The sequence below is a fragment of the Pseudorasbora parva genome, chromosome 11 (genome assembly GCF_024679245.1).
Source record: "Pseudorasbora parva isolate DD20220531a chromosome 11, ASM2467924v1, whole genome shotgun sequence".
NCBI lineage: Eukaryota > Metazoa > Chordata > Actinopteri > Cypriniformes > Gobionidae > Pseudorasbora > Pseudorasbora parva.
The window spans coordinates 12,316,739-12,333,027 of NC_090182.1; the positions used below are offsets into that span (position 1 = coordinate 12,316,739).

Sequence of the window (16,289 nt, forward strand, 5' to 3'; positions counted from 1 at the left end):
CCCTTAACTGCCATGACTCCCTGAACTGCCATGACTCCCTGAACCGCCATGACTCCCTGAACCGCCATGACTCCCTGAACTGCCATGACTACATGAACCTCCATGACTCCCTGAGCCGCCATGATTCCCTGAACCTCCATGACTCCCTGAGCCACCATGACTCCCTGAACCACCATGACTACCTGAACCTCCATGACTCCCTGAGCCACCATGACTCCCTGAACCGCCATGACTCCCTGAACCGCCATGACTCCCTGAACTGCCATGACTCCCTGAACTGCCATGACTCCCTGAACGGCATGAGCCTGCATGGTCCCCTGAGCTTCAGGCACCTCCATGTAGCACTGGCACCACCCTGGAGTCATCTGCACATGCCAGCATCATCATCATCCTACTCACCTACCTGTCACCTCTAAGACTCTTGTGTGACTGTCTATAAATAGAGAAAGTTGCTGTAAAAGCCATTCTGCAAAGTTGAAGAATGCTTAATGTCATTAGCAATAGTTCCTGAATGACAACTAAAGACATGCTAACACATCATAAAACGCTAAACAAAATGTTTTCATGGTTTTCATTTTGTGCAATCGTACAAAGCAGCTGTGAAAATCATCTGGAAGGACGTGTGTATACTCTATAAAATGCTCAAGCTTTCCTCATCTCCCATCAAACCCAACACACTCAAGCTGTGCTGGCTTATATACTCATTGATCTTTTTGGATATCAGTCAATGTGCGTCTGTTCAGACAGGAAATGGAGTCTCTGAACGAGCTGGAGCTCAACAGGACTCTATATATCTACCCTCGGCCCACTCAGAAACCCAGAGACCTGGCCACGCTGCTACAGTGAACGCGCTGAACTCACTTCCTGGGCTAATAAACTAGAACTTTTGCACAACAAAGACAAGTTCTCATGATGCAAACTCATATCACTAGAGCTGAATATTCAAAGAGACAGCTAAGCAAAATGGAACTGAAAAGGGTTTGGTGAAAGTCACAATTACTAATCATAAAAGACAGGTTGATAATAATGATGATAATAATACTATAAAATGTAAAATTGACAAACTAAAGAATAATAAAAAATATATTTATATATATATATATATTTTATTTTTTTGGAAAAAGATAATGTATGAATAAGAAAGTGAAGCTATATCTCACAAGATATATATATATATAATATATATCTTGTGAGATATAGCTTCTATATATATATATATTCTATTAGGGCCGGGACTTAATTAATCAAAATTAATCGCATTTTAATTACATATAAATATTTGACCTGAGAACAGTGAGAAGTAATTTTTCACATTTTATACCATTGAATAATGACTGAATACATAAGCTTAATCAACAAAATATGGTTTATTTTTTTCAGTCCAGCAGACCAGTGCAATGTTTGCCATTAAGTGTAGCAATAGCATATTTGCGATATTTGAGGCTCGATGTGTTGCGGTAATACGCAAATTCCTTGTTGTATAGCTTGCACACAACCATGCTCTTGTCGACGCTTCCATCCTTTCGTTTTTTAAAACAAAGTTTCCCACCTTTTGGTGCCACTAGTGGTTCAGAATTGACACTTTCCACCTTAAACCAAGGTAAAGTCATAACTCATGGTGTCTTGTGAGCTATAGCTATACAATTTTCAAACTCCTCACATCTGCCAATGATTGCATCCCTGTTGCCACTAAAATTAAATAAGCCAAATACTGTGCGGCTCTTCCTATAAAAAACAAATTATTTACAAGAATTACATTACAAGCTTCTAAATTAAAGATCCATTGAACATGCAAGATACAAACATACTACCTTAATCCAGTACAGGTGCTGATGACGACACTCGACCCCTGGATCCCTTTGACTATCCCATGATAATAACAGTGATCCTGAAACCAATATGACATGAAATAAGTCTAACATTAGAGGAAAGGACTAAATAAGTAAACTGTAAAATCTATTTTTTTTTTAGATTACCAACAAACCGATTGCCTTAAAAAACAAGTAAAGTTAAATAAGAATGTTGTGCTGACAAAAACTTCTAGGAACTAAAAAGAACTGTAAAGAGTACTTGATCATTTACTTTATTAATTCTTGACTTAGTATATTGTTGTTACCATTGTTGTGTTTTGGATGCTGAATGTTGAAGTCTGTGTGTGTGCATGATCAAATGTCACAGATATAGAGGTATTATATCAAACCAATTAAAAAGTTTCACAAAGTGTTTTTTTTAACCAAAATGTTAGCAACAAACGATCATTATATTACATGAAGGGAAGTTCTTTTCAAAGGTGACCTAATTTCTGACTAAATAATTAACTATATCTAATTATTCTGTTTAAAGGTCCCATTTTTTGCGTGTTTTCGAAGCTTTGATTATGTTTACAGTGTGCAATATAACATGAGTTCATGTTTCGCGTGTAAAAAACACAGTATTTTTCACACAATTTACTTATCTGTACAGCGCTGTTTCCTCTGTCCTAAAAACGGCCTGATGATTTCCTTGTTCTATGAAGTCCCTCCTTCAGAAATACGTAACGAGTTCTGATTGGACCAACGCTTCCCGTGTTGTGATTGGACAGCAGCTTAGCGCACTTTGCCCGGAAAGGTCCCGCCTCTTACCATAACGGAGAGATGCAAGAGCTAAATGCGCGCTCTTCTCCACATGAGAGAGCAACAAGACCACGCCCCCTTTTTTGCGTGTTCTTGTGGGCGGAGGGTTAGTCAACAAACGGTTCTAGTGACGTCATTACATCCCTGCACTTCCTGCTGTAGTCCAAACCGGCCGTTCGCTGTAGGCTTTGAAAGGGAACTTCTGTTAAATAAAAAGTTCTCGCTTGGCATTGAACTTTGAGCTTTATAATTTTACAGGTATTATTTATGCTCTAACAGCAACATTACACACTAACTAAAGTTTGAAAGATGGAATCGCGAAGAACGGGACCTTTAATTATTAATCAATTATTAACTTTTAAAAGCAACATATTTATTACTTATCTTCCTTTGAAACCAAATAACTGTGATTTCTTGTTACATCGCTGCATCAATAGGAAGAGAATTACAAAAATAGGAATGATACAAGTGCCCAACCAAAGTGAACACTACATTTTTTTTTTGACACAATGGCACCAATCAATTAATCTTAACTTGGGTTCCCTTTCAGTCGGTGACGTCTGACATACATCTCTGTTCCCCTCTTTCAGGGAATGAGGGTTACCATATGTAATCGAGATGTTTTCTGAGTAAACAAGGTATAGTATGTGAATAGTACAGATTACTAGATTTTTAGACATTAAGTGACATTAAGTGACAGATTATTAGACATTAAGTGGGGTTGGGCAATGACAGTGAAATACTGACCAATATAGTGTTGGAGGTTTCACATCTACACACTGTATGTGTGGCCTGGTGTCCAGTCTTTACTGATTTCACATTGCATCAGTAAGAGCAGACAGTGAAGGTTGAGATAGCAGAGCAATAGCACAGCTGTACACAAAAGTATTGGAATTTATACAACATAATGGGAGATATATCAGAGTTTAAAAGAGGATAAATTGTTGGTGCGCATCTCGCTGGCTCATCTGTGACCAGGACAGCAAGTATATCGAGAGTTATGGTATCCAGGGTAATGTCGGCATATACCACCATGCAGGATAAACCACATCCAACAGGAGTGATTGTCAACGCAAGAGGAAGCTGTCTGAAAGGGATGTCACCCGGATTGTCTCCCAAAAAACATAAAACCACTGCAGAAATAAATGTGCTCTTCGAATTTCCTGTTCCCACCACAACTGTTCGTCAGGAGAGCTCCACAGGGTCAATATTTATATTTGCTTTGGTCACTTGTGCCAATGCCAAGCATCAATTTTAACAGTGCCAGCAGAGGAAATCTTGGGCTGTGGACAATGTAAAGCATGAATTGTTCTCTGATGGATCCACCTTTACTGTCTTTCCCACATCCGAGAGCGTTACTGTGTGGAAAAGCTCCAAAGAACCTTTGTTGCCACTGCGTGCCCAAAGTGAAGCGCGGGTGGATCAGTGATAGTTTGGGCTGCAATATCATGGAACTGTACTGTGCACCACCATTCAGGAGTACCATGTGCACCTAGTGGTTCAAACATTGTACCAAGACGGGTTTGTTGAACATGAAAGTGAAGTTGAAAATCTTCACAGTCCCCAGATCTGAATATTATCGAGCTACTCAATTGGGGCACTTTAAAGGCTCGAATCAAAAAAACCTCCAGTGATGCTGGAGGAGGTTTTCCTCCTCCAGCATCCCATAATGATCTGAGGAATGAAAGAAGAATGGCTCAGAATCCCTCTGGTCACAGGACTTATATCTGTCATTTCCAAGACGAATTGATTCTGTATTGGCTGCAAAAGGAGGTCCTAAAAAATACTTATAAATTACTGTGGTCTAAACCAGGTGTCTCAGTTTCATTGTTTAACCACTGTATATATATAACCTTTATGACAACATAGTTTATCATAAGATTACTATGACAATATGAACTATTGCTATACACATATACACATGCTATTAAGAAGTGAATGATTCTGGGATGGCTCTTGCTCTCACCCTGTTGGAAGGCCTGGAAAACCGACGGTTTCCATTTGGATCATACCATATTTCTTGATATTCAGAGGAGAACAGCTCCCTTAGAGAAGAACACACAAAAAAGACAAATTAATTCAGCCATACATTTAATCCGCACAGCTGGTATTTAACCAGACAGCTTCCATCACTTTCATAAATTGATAACATAAACATTTCAAACTTGTTTCCATTCCTTCTCTGGGGTCGCACATGAATCAGGATTTGATACTTATCAGATGCAGGTCATTTGGAGTGGAGAAACCAAGAGGCCTTCCTGGCTATATTGAGTATTTCAAAGGATTTCTATGCAGAAAATGTCCGACAGTGTGAAGTCTCTTTCCATTATTGACCTTGAGCTCATTAAAAATGCATCAAGAGTGGCTGAATACTTAGAGAATCAGAGATCTACAGTAAGTGTGCTTACAGACTGAGAACAGTCCATTTATTGTGCATAATCTTTTTCCTCAAAGGTTGAAACTGGACCACTAAGTGCTAAACTGGTCCTAAATATTTATTTACATCTCCCAACTAGTCTAAAAAATGATTTTCACAATGACTGCACCACACTCAGATCTTGTCTATTAGCTAAACTATAGCTAAATATATCATTCTGTGTCCAGTGATGAGATTAAGATGATTTTCTTGTGTTATGTTTCCCCCACAACATAATTAAAAATTGCCCCTTCACTGACACCAGCACCATGATACGATATTGGATAGCACAAAGTGGATACGCTTTACTATTGTCCCATTAGTTATCTTTAGTTAATGCATTAACTAAAAAGTAAATAATAACGAGCAATTAATTTCTTACAATATTATTTTATCTTTGTTAACCTTAATTCATACAAATATAGCTGTTCATGTTAGCTCAGGTCCATTAAAGGAACTGTATGTAAGAAATGTATTTCAATTAATCATAAAATGGCCCAATATGTCAGTAGACATTAAGAAATCATGTTCATTCCAAAAACTTATATCACTGACAATAGTAGTCCGGCCAGGATATTGTCATTTTAAAGATGTTGTTGCAGCCCTCAACTGATGTTGATGTTGACATGTTGTGTTTTGACTTGAAGCTCCGCCCTCCACCTATTGACCAATCATGAAGTCAGTAGTGTTTGGGCATCTGGGTTGCCAGATCTGCTCTAGTTACCACAGCTGCAGCTACAAACGTTCCTTCTGATCCTGCAGCCTGATCCTGATTGCAGTACCAGTTTTGGCCACAATCTTACATACACTTCCTTTAAATGTAAACCAATCCAACTTTTGATTTTAATAATGTATTTATAATACATTTTCATTGTTAGTTATTGGTAACTATTGTAGTTAACTATAATGTTGTACATATTTACCACAATATCATTAATATCATTAAAGCCAAAATTGAAATTGTCCACAAACCAAAAATATTAATAAAAACCATGCACACATTGCATGAGGTGATAATGATGATATATAATATTTGTATTCTGTTTTATGGGTTTAACAAAGCAAAAAAAAAAAAAAAAAATCCTTCTCGGGAGAGTAAAAATAGTAAACAGTAAATATGTGTATAGGCTAAATAAATGCAACTGATCTACAACCAAGACACATCAATTATTTTAAATGCTTCAATTTGTAAATAAATAAATAATAATAATAATACTGGTGTCAATAAATCTAATAGATAGGTATGTTCAAGGGAACATGTGAACTTTTTTTTATAGTTATGTGTCATGACCCTGGGCTGATCTGTCCTGTCTCTGTCATGTGTTTGTGTTTTGGAGCACTTGGGCTTGCTTTTAGTCACCTTGTGCTTTGCTGTCACTGTGGCGTCTGGTCCCACCCCCTTGTTATTCCACTCATTACCTCGTTATTGTTTCACTCTTTCCACCTGTGCTGTACCTATTAGATCTCCTATTTAAGTCCCTCTTGTGTGTTGTCTTGTGCCAGTTCGTTGTTTGGTGTGGCTGTGCAAGCACTCCTCTAGTCTGGTTGTCTGGTAGTCTGGTATTCTCTGAATCTGGATTTCTGTCCTGTCTTTGTGAGACCAAGCTTTAAGGACTGTTTGCCTTTGGATCTTTTTCTTTTAGTTTTGTTTTTTTCTGCTACGCTTCTCTTTTCTTTAGGTGGATTCCCTCTGCATCTGGCCCTGGTCTCGCTCTCTAACGCTGCCCACAGATCTCCTTTGCTGCCCTGCTTCACGTGCCATCTGAGCGCCGCCAGCCCTGCCTACTCTGTGCCTCGTGCTGCGCTTCTCCGCCTGGTTGATAGTCCTAATATTCTTCGGCAGAAGGCTCTGCTATTGACTCTCGTGTTGCCTTTTTTTTGGATTTTTTGTCTGGCCCTGTCCAGATTTTGATAAGACTTGTGACTCCTCTGTTCTGCTGTATCTATCTGGACTATTGTTAGCCCGTTTGGGTTGTTCCTGTTTTTTCAATAAACTGTATTTTGGTGCCTGCAGACTGAGTCAGTGTCCCGTTCTGACAGAACGAACTGGCCAAGGATGGACTCAGCGGGCCCAGATCCTCTTCGATCAGCAGTCACTCAGCAAGGCATTCTCTTAGGCCAGCATGCCTCTCAGCTAACGACCACATCTCGGGAGGTGGAGTTTCTAGGTTCCCAGTTGGCTGACCTGAATGTCCAGCTCCAGGAGCTTCGCAGAGAGACAGCTAGCAGAGCAGAAGACCCGGACAACCTCTCTTCTCTCCGCCAGGAGCCAGAGCCTCATGCAAACAACCCGCCACCCTATGATGGTAACCCTAATTCTTGTAGAGCATTCCTGTCCCAATGTTCACTGGTGTTTGCCCTGCAGCCCCGTCGTTATGTCATGGAACAGACCAAGGTTGCGTATGTCTTAACACTGCTGACAGAAAGGGCTCGCGACTGGGGTACGTCAGTTTGGGAGGCTCAAGCTCCCTTTTGCTCTTCGTTTGAGAAGTTCCGTCAAGAGATGGTGAAGCTGTTTGACCGGTCAGCTCGGGGTGAGGAGGCGGCGGCTCAGCTGGCACGACTTCGTCAAGGAGACCATTCTGTGACCGAGTTTGCTATCGAGTTCAAGACATTAGCGGCCTCATGTGACTGGAACGAGGGGTCGTGTAGAGCTATGTTCCGTGCTGGACTCAATGAGGAGATCCAGGATGAAATCGCCACCCAGGAGCTTCCACAAGACTTCGACACTCTGGTTGACTTGACTCTCCGAGTGGAGAGTCGCCTTCGCCTCCGACACCGACGTTTGATTGGCCGCCTCCCCTGGAGGGGGGGAGAATTTCCCACTGAAACCAATTCGGTTTTGCCTTCACCTATATCAGCTGATCCTGAACCCATGCAGTTGGGGCGCCTGCGTCTCACTCCCCAGCAGAAACAAGACCGTCTCACCCGGGGTCTTTGCCTCTATTGTGGAAAAGCTGGGCACTTTGCCAACAAGTGCCCGTTAAAAGCCAGAGCCCATCAGTAGCTAGGGGGATCCTGGTGGGCGCTTCCCTCACTTCCCCCTCTCTGTCCCGCACCCTTCTTCCTGTTATGGTCCAGTTTAGAGGGTCAGTTCACTCCTGCTCTGCCCTGGTGGACTCTGGCGCTGGTGGAAACTTCCTGGACCGTGGCATGGCAGAGCAGTGGGGTATTCCTGCTATTCCTCTCCCCAGTCCCATCTCTGTTCGTTCCCTTGATGATTCTCCTATCACCACCATCACTCACGTCACACCCCCTGTAAGTCTTGTGGTTTCTGGCAATCACCGTGAGATCACCGAGCTGTACCTCCTGCATTCCCCAAGTTCTCCAGTTGTTCTGGGGCACCCATGGCTGGTACAGCACGGACCTCACGTGGATTGGGCCAGAAATTCTATTTTGTCATGGAACCAGTCTTGTCTTGCGTCTTGTATGGGTGCTGCCTCTTCTCCTGGCTCTGTGTTTCCTGTTTTGCAGATGGAGGCGGCTGATTTGTCTGGGGTCCCGGTGGAATACCATGATCTTTGGCAGGCCTTCAGCAAGTCCAGAGCCATGTCCTTGCCTCCTCACCGGCCTTATGATTGTGCCATCGAGCTCCTCCCAGGCACTTCTCCGCCCAAGGGTCACCTTTATTCCCTGTCTGGTCCAGAAAGAGAGGCTATGGACAAGTATATTCGTGAATCTCTTGATGCCGGTCTCATCCGTCCCTCCTCGTCCCCGGCTGGTGCAGGGTTCTTCTTCGTCAAGAAGAAGGATGGCTCCCTGCGTCCTTGTATTGATTACAGAGGTTTGAATGACATAACTGTTAAGAATAGGTATCCCCTGCCTTTAATGTCATCTGCCTTTGAACTACTGCAGGGAGCCAGGGTCTTCAGTAAGCTGGACCTCCGTAATGCTTATCATCTGGTCCGGATCCGAGAGGGGGATGAGTGGAAGACAGCGTTCATCACCCCCTCGGGACACTTTGAATATCGGGTCCTCCCTTTTGGCCTGACCAATGCCCCAGCTGTCTTCCAGGCCCTGGTCAACAACGTGCTGAGGGACATGGTTAACCAATTTGTCTTTGTGTACCTTGATGACATTCTAATATTTTCTCCTTCCATTCAGGTACACACCCAGCATGTTCGCCAGGTGCTACAACGGCTGTTGGAGAACCAGTTGTACGTAAAAGCGGAGAAGTGTGTTTTCCACGCAGAGTCAGTTTCGTTCCTGGGCTACATCATTTCGGCGGATGGCATCAAAGCCGATCCTGCTAAGGTAAGGGCCGTAGCCGAGTGGCCAACTCCAGACTCACGCAAGGCTCTGCAGCGGTTTCTGGGATTCGCCAACTTCTATCGGCGTTTCATCCGGAACTTTAGTCAGGTTGCTGCACCCTTGACGGCTCTCACCTCCACCAAGGTACCGTTTAGATGGAATTCGAAAGCCCAGGGGGCCTTTGATGTTCTCAAGTCCCGGTTCATCTCAGCTCCTGTTCTTTCTTTTCCAGACCCTGAACGGCAGTTTATTGTGGAGGTAGATGCCTCTGAGGTTGGGGTAGGCGCGGTCCTGTCTCAGCGGTCCCCTAGAGATGGGAAGGTACATCCCTGTGCCTACTTTTCTCACCGCCTGAGCCCAGCTGAACGGAATTATGACATAGGGAATCGGGAGCTGTTGGCGGTCAGGCTGGCTCTGGGCGAGTGGCGTCACTGGTTGGAGGGGTCGACGCAGCCCTTCTTGGTTTGGACGGACCATAAGAACTTGGAGTATGTCCGCTCGGCCAAGAGGTTGAGCTCACGCCAGGCCCGCTGGGCACTCTTCTTTGGCCGATTCAACTTCACTCTCTCGTATCGGCCAGGCTCTAAGAATATCAAGCCAGATGCCCTCTCTCGTCTTTTTGGGGTTCCTGGGGGAGGTGCACCGGCTGATACCATTGTTCCTAAGGAGATGGTGGTGGGGTCCCTTTCCTGGGGTGTCGAGAAGCGTGTGGAGGAGGCCATACGAGAGAGAGAGGTGCCGAGGGGGTGCCCGGATGGTAGGCTATTTGTGCCGGCTGCGTTGCGCCCTGAAGTCCTCCGGTGGGGACATTCGTCCAAGTTAGTTTGTCATCCAGGAGTCCGGAGATCGCTGGCCGCCATCCGCCAGCGATTCTGGTGGCCTTCCATGGCCCAGGATGTCAGGCAGTTCGTGTTGGCCTGCTCGGTTTGCGCCCAGAACAAGAGTTCTAACCAGCCACCCGTTGGTCTGCTTCACCCCCTACCCATCCCCTCCCGCCCCTGGTCACACATAGCCCTTGACTTTATCACTGGTCTTCCCCCATCTAAGGGTAACACTGTAGTTTTGACAGCGGTGGATCGCTTTTCCAAAGCAGCCCACTTCATTCCCCTTCCCAAATTGCCCTCAGCCAGGGAGACTGCTCAAGTGGTGGTTGATCACGTCTTCCGGATTCACGGTCTTCCTGTAGACGTGGTTTCCGATAGGGGGCCACAGTTTGTCTCCCGGTTCTGGAAGGAGTTCTGTCGGCAGATCGGGGCCTCTACGAGTCTGTCGTCAGGTTTTCATCCGCAGACCAATGGGCAGTCCGAGCGGGCAAACCAGGATCTGGAACAAGCGCTCCGCTGCCTGACATCCCAGAATCCGAGCTCTTGGAGTCAACAGTTATCCTGGATCGAGTACGCCCACAATTCCTTGCCGGTGGCAGCCACAGGTATGTCCCCATTCCAATGTTCCATTGGCTTTCAACCCCCTTTGTTTCCTTCACAGGAGCCCGATGCTGCTGTTCCGTCTGCCTTAGCCTTCATCCGGCGGTGTCGCCGCACCTGGAGGAAGGCTGAGGAGGCCTTGGCCCGGGCTTCCAGACGAACTAAGGCAGCGGCCGACCGTCACCGGACTCCTGCTCCCCGCTATGTGTGTGGTCAGAAGGTATGGCTGTCTACCAAGGACCTACCTCTCCGGGTGGCCTCTCGCAAGTTAGCCCCCAGGTTCATTGGGCCATACCAGATCACCAAAGTGTTGAGTCCGGTGGCAGTTAGGCTCAAGTTGCCTCCTACACTTGGTCGGGTACACCCAGTCTTTCATGTTTCTCGGGTTAAACCTGTGTTTCGTTCTCGCCTTAACCCATCTGTTTCTATCCCTCCCTCCCCTCGTCTAGTGGATGGTTCCCCAGTCTTCACTGTCAGAAGATTGCTGGATGTCAGACGTCGAGGTCGGGGTTTTCAATATCTTGTGGACTGGGAGGGATACGGCCCGGAGGAGAGGAGTTGGATTCCGGCTCGGGATATTCTGGACCGGTCATTGGTCGAGGACTTCTACCGGAAGCGTGGTGGGCCTCTCCCTGGGGCGCCTGGGGGCGCTCCTAGGGGGAGGGGTACTGTCATGACCCTGGGCTGATCTGTCCTGTCTCTGTCATGTGTTTGTGTTTTGGAGCACTTGGGCTTGCTTTTAGTCACCTTGTGCTTTGCTGTCACTGTGGCGTCTGGTCCCACCCCCTTGTTATTCCACTCATTACCTCGTTATTGTTTCACTCTTTCCACCTGTGCTGTACCTATTAGATCTCCTATTTAAGTCCCTCTTGTGTGTTGTCTTGTGCCAGTTCGTTGTTTGGTGTGGCTGTGCAAGCACTCCTCTAGTCTGGTTGTCTGGTAGTCTGGTATTCTCTGAATCTGGATTTCTGTCCTGTCTTTGTGAGACCAAGCTTTAAGGACTGTTTGCCTTTGGATCTTTTTCTTTTAGTTTTGTTTTTTTCTGCTACGCTTCTCTTTTCTTTAGGTGGATTCCCTCTGCATCTGGCCCTGGTCTCGCTCTCTAACGCTGCCCACAGATCTCCTTTGCTGCCCTGCTTCACGTGCCATCTGAGCGCCGCCAGCCCTGCCTACTCTGTGCCTCGTGCTGCGCTTCTCCGCCTGGTTGATAGTCCTAATATTCTTCGGCAGAAGGCTCTGCTATTGACTCTCGTGTTGCCTTTTTTTTGGATTTTTTTGTCTGGCCCTGTCCAGATTTTGATAAGACTTGTGACTCCTCTGTTCTGCTGTATCTATCTGGACTATTGTTAGCCCGTTTGGGTTGTTCCTGTTTTTTCAATAAACTGTATTTTGGTGCCTGCAGACTGAGTCCGTGTCCCGTTCTGACAGTTATGTAACATCTCTGAAAACCAAACCACACACACTATTTAAACTATCTATTTAAACTGACGTGTGTTACCGAGGTGTTTTGAGTTTGAGTTTTAATGGGTTTAACCCATTCAAAACAGTAAAAATAGTAAACTTTAAATATATGTGTAGGCTAAATAAATAATTTTTTTTAAACAACCAAGACACATGTTGTTTTGGTTCTTTGAGTAAGTTTCCTTATCTGTTTTTAGTTGTCATAATTACTCATTAATTGATTAGCCTCACCTGTTTTCTGTTTTATCCCTCATTTTAGCTACACTTACGCCATGCCGTATTTTGCTGTAATTATGAGATTCCAACTGGGAAAGAGTGTTCACATCCTCGTAGAACTTGTAACTCATAAACTTGTCATTTTCAGAGAACTCTGACGTGCACCATTTGACCGTTGCACCACCTTACAGGTTCATTTAGCTGTTTGTAGTCTTACCATAAAATGCATAATTCTGGGTATTTTCCCTCGTTTGGTTCAATTCTTTCTTTTCTCATCTATGTACCGTATAGTTTTGTTTGCTCTTATACTCCTGCAGGTTTAAAATAGATCTATGCAACCATTACATGCACAAAGTTATTCAAAGTCATAAATGAGCATTTTCTCATTTCTGTCAGTGTATAGGTGACATTAGTGTGTTTGCTTGTTGTATCCTTTATATTAATGTGGTCTTCTACCTCTAATAATATCTTTATGTGACAATTTGACTTGTTCTATTTAAAGCCAACCACACATTGTGGTCTTCTTCTCTTTCTCACAGACACACACGCACACGCACACACACACACACACACACACTATAGACATAAGTAGCTGTACATTCACAACTTCTATCCACTAAACCAAAACCTAACACTAAACTATTGGGACCAAAAAATGTTCAGGACAAAGATTTTGTTATTTTGTCCTCATAATGTAGGGTTTTCCAGGACACACACACCCACACACACATTTATAAATCTAAATCATCTGTCTCTCTTTGTTTAAATTAGTGGGCCCAACAACACTAACTTGCTCTGGACAGAGTCCAGACCTACTGGGCTGCGACCTCCATCACCCCCACGCAGAACACCCAGCAGGCTGCACAAGTCTACACTGGCCCGGCAGGACCCTGGATCTCAGCCAGGGAGAAAAAGTGTCATAGACGTGAGTGCAAATAGCCCCTCAGAGACAAACAAGTCATCCGGGCAGTTTGATATAAGTAGGGCCTTTAAAATAAATACATGCTACAAGTATAAATACTAGCACAAAGGGTCCTTTAAGGTCATATAAGCAAATCCAATTTCCATTCCTTTAAACAGACAGACTATTTGAGACACAGCATCTACAGCAGGCACGCTCAGTTTTGATAGGCAAATGATGGTGGTGTATAATTTGCCATGTCAGAACTTTTCATGTCACACTGAACACCAGCAAGGTCATTCACTTCCAGATACAATCCAAGAGGGTGGAAAAGCACTCAGGACAGAATTGGGGGCAGTAGGCCAGGGGGTCCTTGAGTGTATCTGACACCCTCTCAAACAATGCACGCCTGTTGATCAAATCTGCCGAGCAGTCAGAGGGAACTAAAACAAGGCCCGCACTTAATCTGCCACACTGCCGTCAACGACCCAAAATGTGTTGCTATATTAAACCCAGCCACAAACAGCCACTGGGCCAAAGAGAAGACTCATAAATTAACAATAAACGGACTCTGGCTGTGCATCACGCTATAGTGCCTTAGGCTCTGGAAAAACTGAGTGAGTGAGAAAGAAATTGGTATTATTTAGCTGACCAAAAGAAGGATGCAGGGATTAACAGAAATTTTAAGTAGCAGTTGTTTTAGTTACACGATTACAAACACTTACGGATAGACACCTATAAAACAAAGCTGGCAAAAATAGACCATGCAGAGATTTTGATTTTGGTCCAAACTAACAAGACTAACTATAATGAATAATGTTTCTTCTAACTTGCCAATGGCCATGACCGCTCATTAATATTTCTTACCCGAAATGATATATTTCACATTATCTTTATTAAAATATATTTAATTAAAAAAATTTATATTGTTTTTTGTTGGTTTAACTTAAAAAAGTAAGTAACCTGGTTGCCTTAAAATTTTGAGTTTATTGAAATTAAAAATTTGAGTTGATACAATGAAGGAAATTTGTTTAATAAACAGAAACTCAAAATATTATTGTATCTGAACCACATAACAAATTTGATAAATCATTGATGATGCATGTTTCACTGCAACATCAGAAATAAAACACACACAATTACCCAATATGCTTACTAAATGTTTTAACAATATTTTAATAAAGGTTGTCAAATCTTAAAAAATGTTCATTGTATTAACTTTCAATAAACTCAAAATTTTAAGGCAACCAGGTAACTTTTTTTCTAAATATTTTTTTACAGTGTATGAATATTGGATTATTTACCATATTGTCTTTTTGCTATGAAATATTTACTGATTTTTATAAAATAAACATAATAATACAATTTATATTGTCAGTGATGTTTCAAGATGAACACTTAGGCTTACTTGATTATTCATCATTATAAAAAATAACGTCAAAATGTGAATATCGATACAGCAGGCTTTTGAGGAATATTTATTTTGTATTGATTTGCTGCATACTATGTTTTGCCCCACACAATAAAACCAATAATGCTTTGATTATAAAAACTAAGCATTGAAATATCATATTACACATACATATTATTGGGAGATATAGAGCAACAACTGATATTTATGAGCAATTTATAAAAGTAGCCTGCTATAATGTACTATACTGCTACTGAATCAATTTGCATTGCAAGCTTTCAGAATTACTTTTTGGCCATATAAATATCAGCAACTGCATGATTTTTTTCCCCTCCTGAAATACTTATTCTCATATACCAGCCATAAATGTATCAAATATATGGAGATTTTTTTTTTCTCCATATATTTGATACATTTATTTCCATATATTCCATATATATTCCATATATATTTCCATATACATGGTCTCCATATATTGATACATTGATACATATATTTGTCAGTACATAAGATTCTGATTCAGATTTTGGCCTATTATTTCCTATGTTTTCATATTTCAAATGAGCTTTTTGTCACAAAATTTGCTGCAAAGTAACTGTGAGTTTACTCTGCATAATACTCTGGGAAAATAATATATATTACCCCGCAAAGATGCAAAATGGATTTTATGGAATTAATGGAATCATTTTCTACCCACAAAGCACTAAAAGGTTTGGCACGAGGCCTGACAGATGCAGTGATGAAGAGCTGTGTGTTTGAGACATGGCCATCGGGCAGCTGAAACAAAGAGCTCATTTCAGTTCAGGCGAGCTACGTCTGAAGGGTCAGTGGGCCACATTTTCCCCCCATATCAAATGACATCACTCTAGAAGGAGGGCGAGGGAGGAGGGAGAGGGAAAGATGAAATAGGGACATCACGAAACAGACAGAGAATGATTGGAAAGGGCAAAAAGAGAAGAGGAGACAGGCTGGAGGGGAGGATGATGTAATTGGGGGCATTGCCTTGGCTATTGCCGTGATGGAGGGGCTTTTATTGCTCTGTTGTAGAGCGTATCAGAGCCTAAAAGCCTTTCTGAGCAGTCTGCCCTCTAACTGACAGCCAGTCAGCCCCCCAGAGGGTTCATATGAAAGTCAAACAAGCCAATGCATGTATAAGAAAACAAACAAAAGCAACAGAATGCAGAAAGCTCACATTAATGTTAATAAATCAATATTAATCCGATTTACTTTTTTAACCCCTATAAAGCCCGCTAGGCCTCTAAATGATTAACTTAATCAAAACTTTGCTGTAAAATCTTGTACACAATATAATGCGGGCCTTTTGTCGTTTAATGGGCAGTTACTTTTTTAGCAAGTGAAATGCTTTGTAGCATAATTGTGAAAATGTCCAACTTCAGGTCATGTGGTTTTTTTGCTGTGGAATCATTACTGATTTTTGTAAAATAAACATAAGAATAAATTTATCTTGTTAGTAATATTTCAAGATGAACATTTACTGGACTAAAGCAAATTAGAGTTGCTTTATTGTCCACATATCTATACATTTTTCCTCATAACATGATGTTTTTTAACATGAAAAGTCGTGTTAAAATGTAGG

At 42.7% G+C, this 16,289-nt stretch overlaps 1 protein-coding gene across 1 annotated transcript in view; it reads right to left on the reverse strand.

Annotated features, from left to right (window-relative positions):
- The window catches only part of adam19b (ADAM metallopeptidase domain 19b), a 40,372-nt gene that overhangs the window by 16,814 nt on the left and 7,269 nt on the right, over window positions 1-16,289 (reverse strand). Inside the window, exons 4-5 of the mRNA XM_067457102.1 lie at window positions 4,579-4,657; window positions 1,812-1,888 (exon numbers count right to left, since the gene is read on the reverse strand). Of these exons, the coding sequence (XP_067313203.1) occupies window positions 1,812-1,888; window positions 4,579-4,657 (156 nt within the window). The remainder of the gene's footprint in view (window positions 1-1,811; window positions 1,889-4,578; window positions 4,658-16,289) is intronic.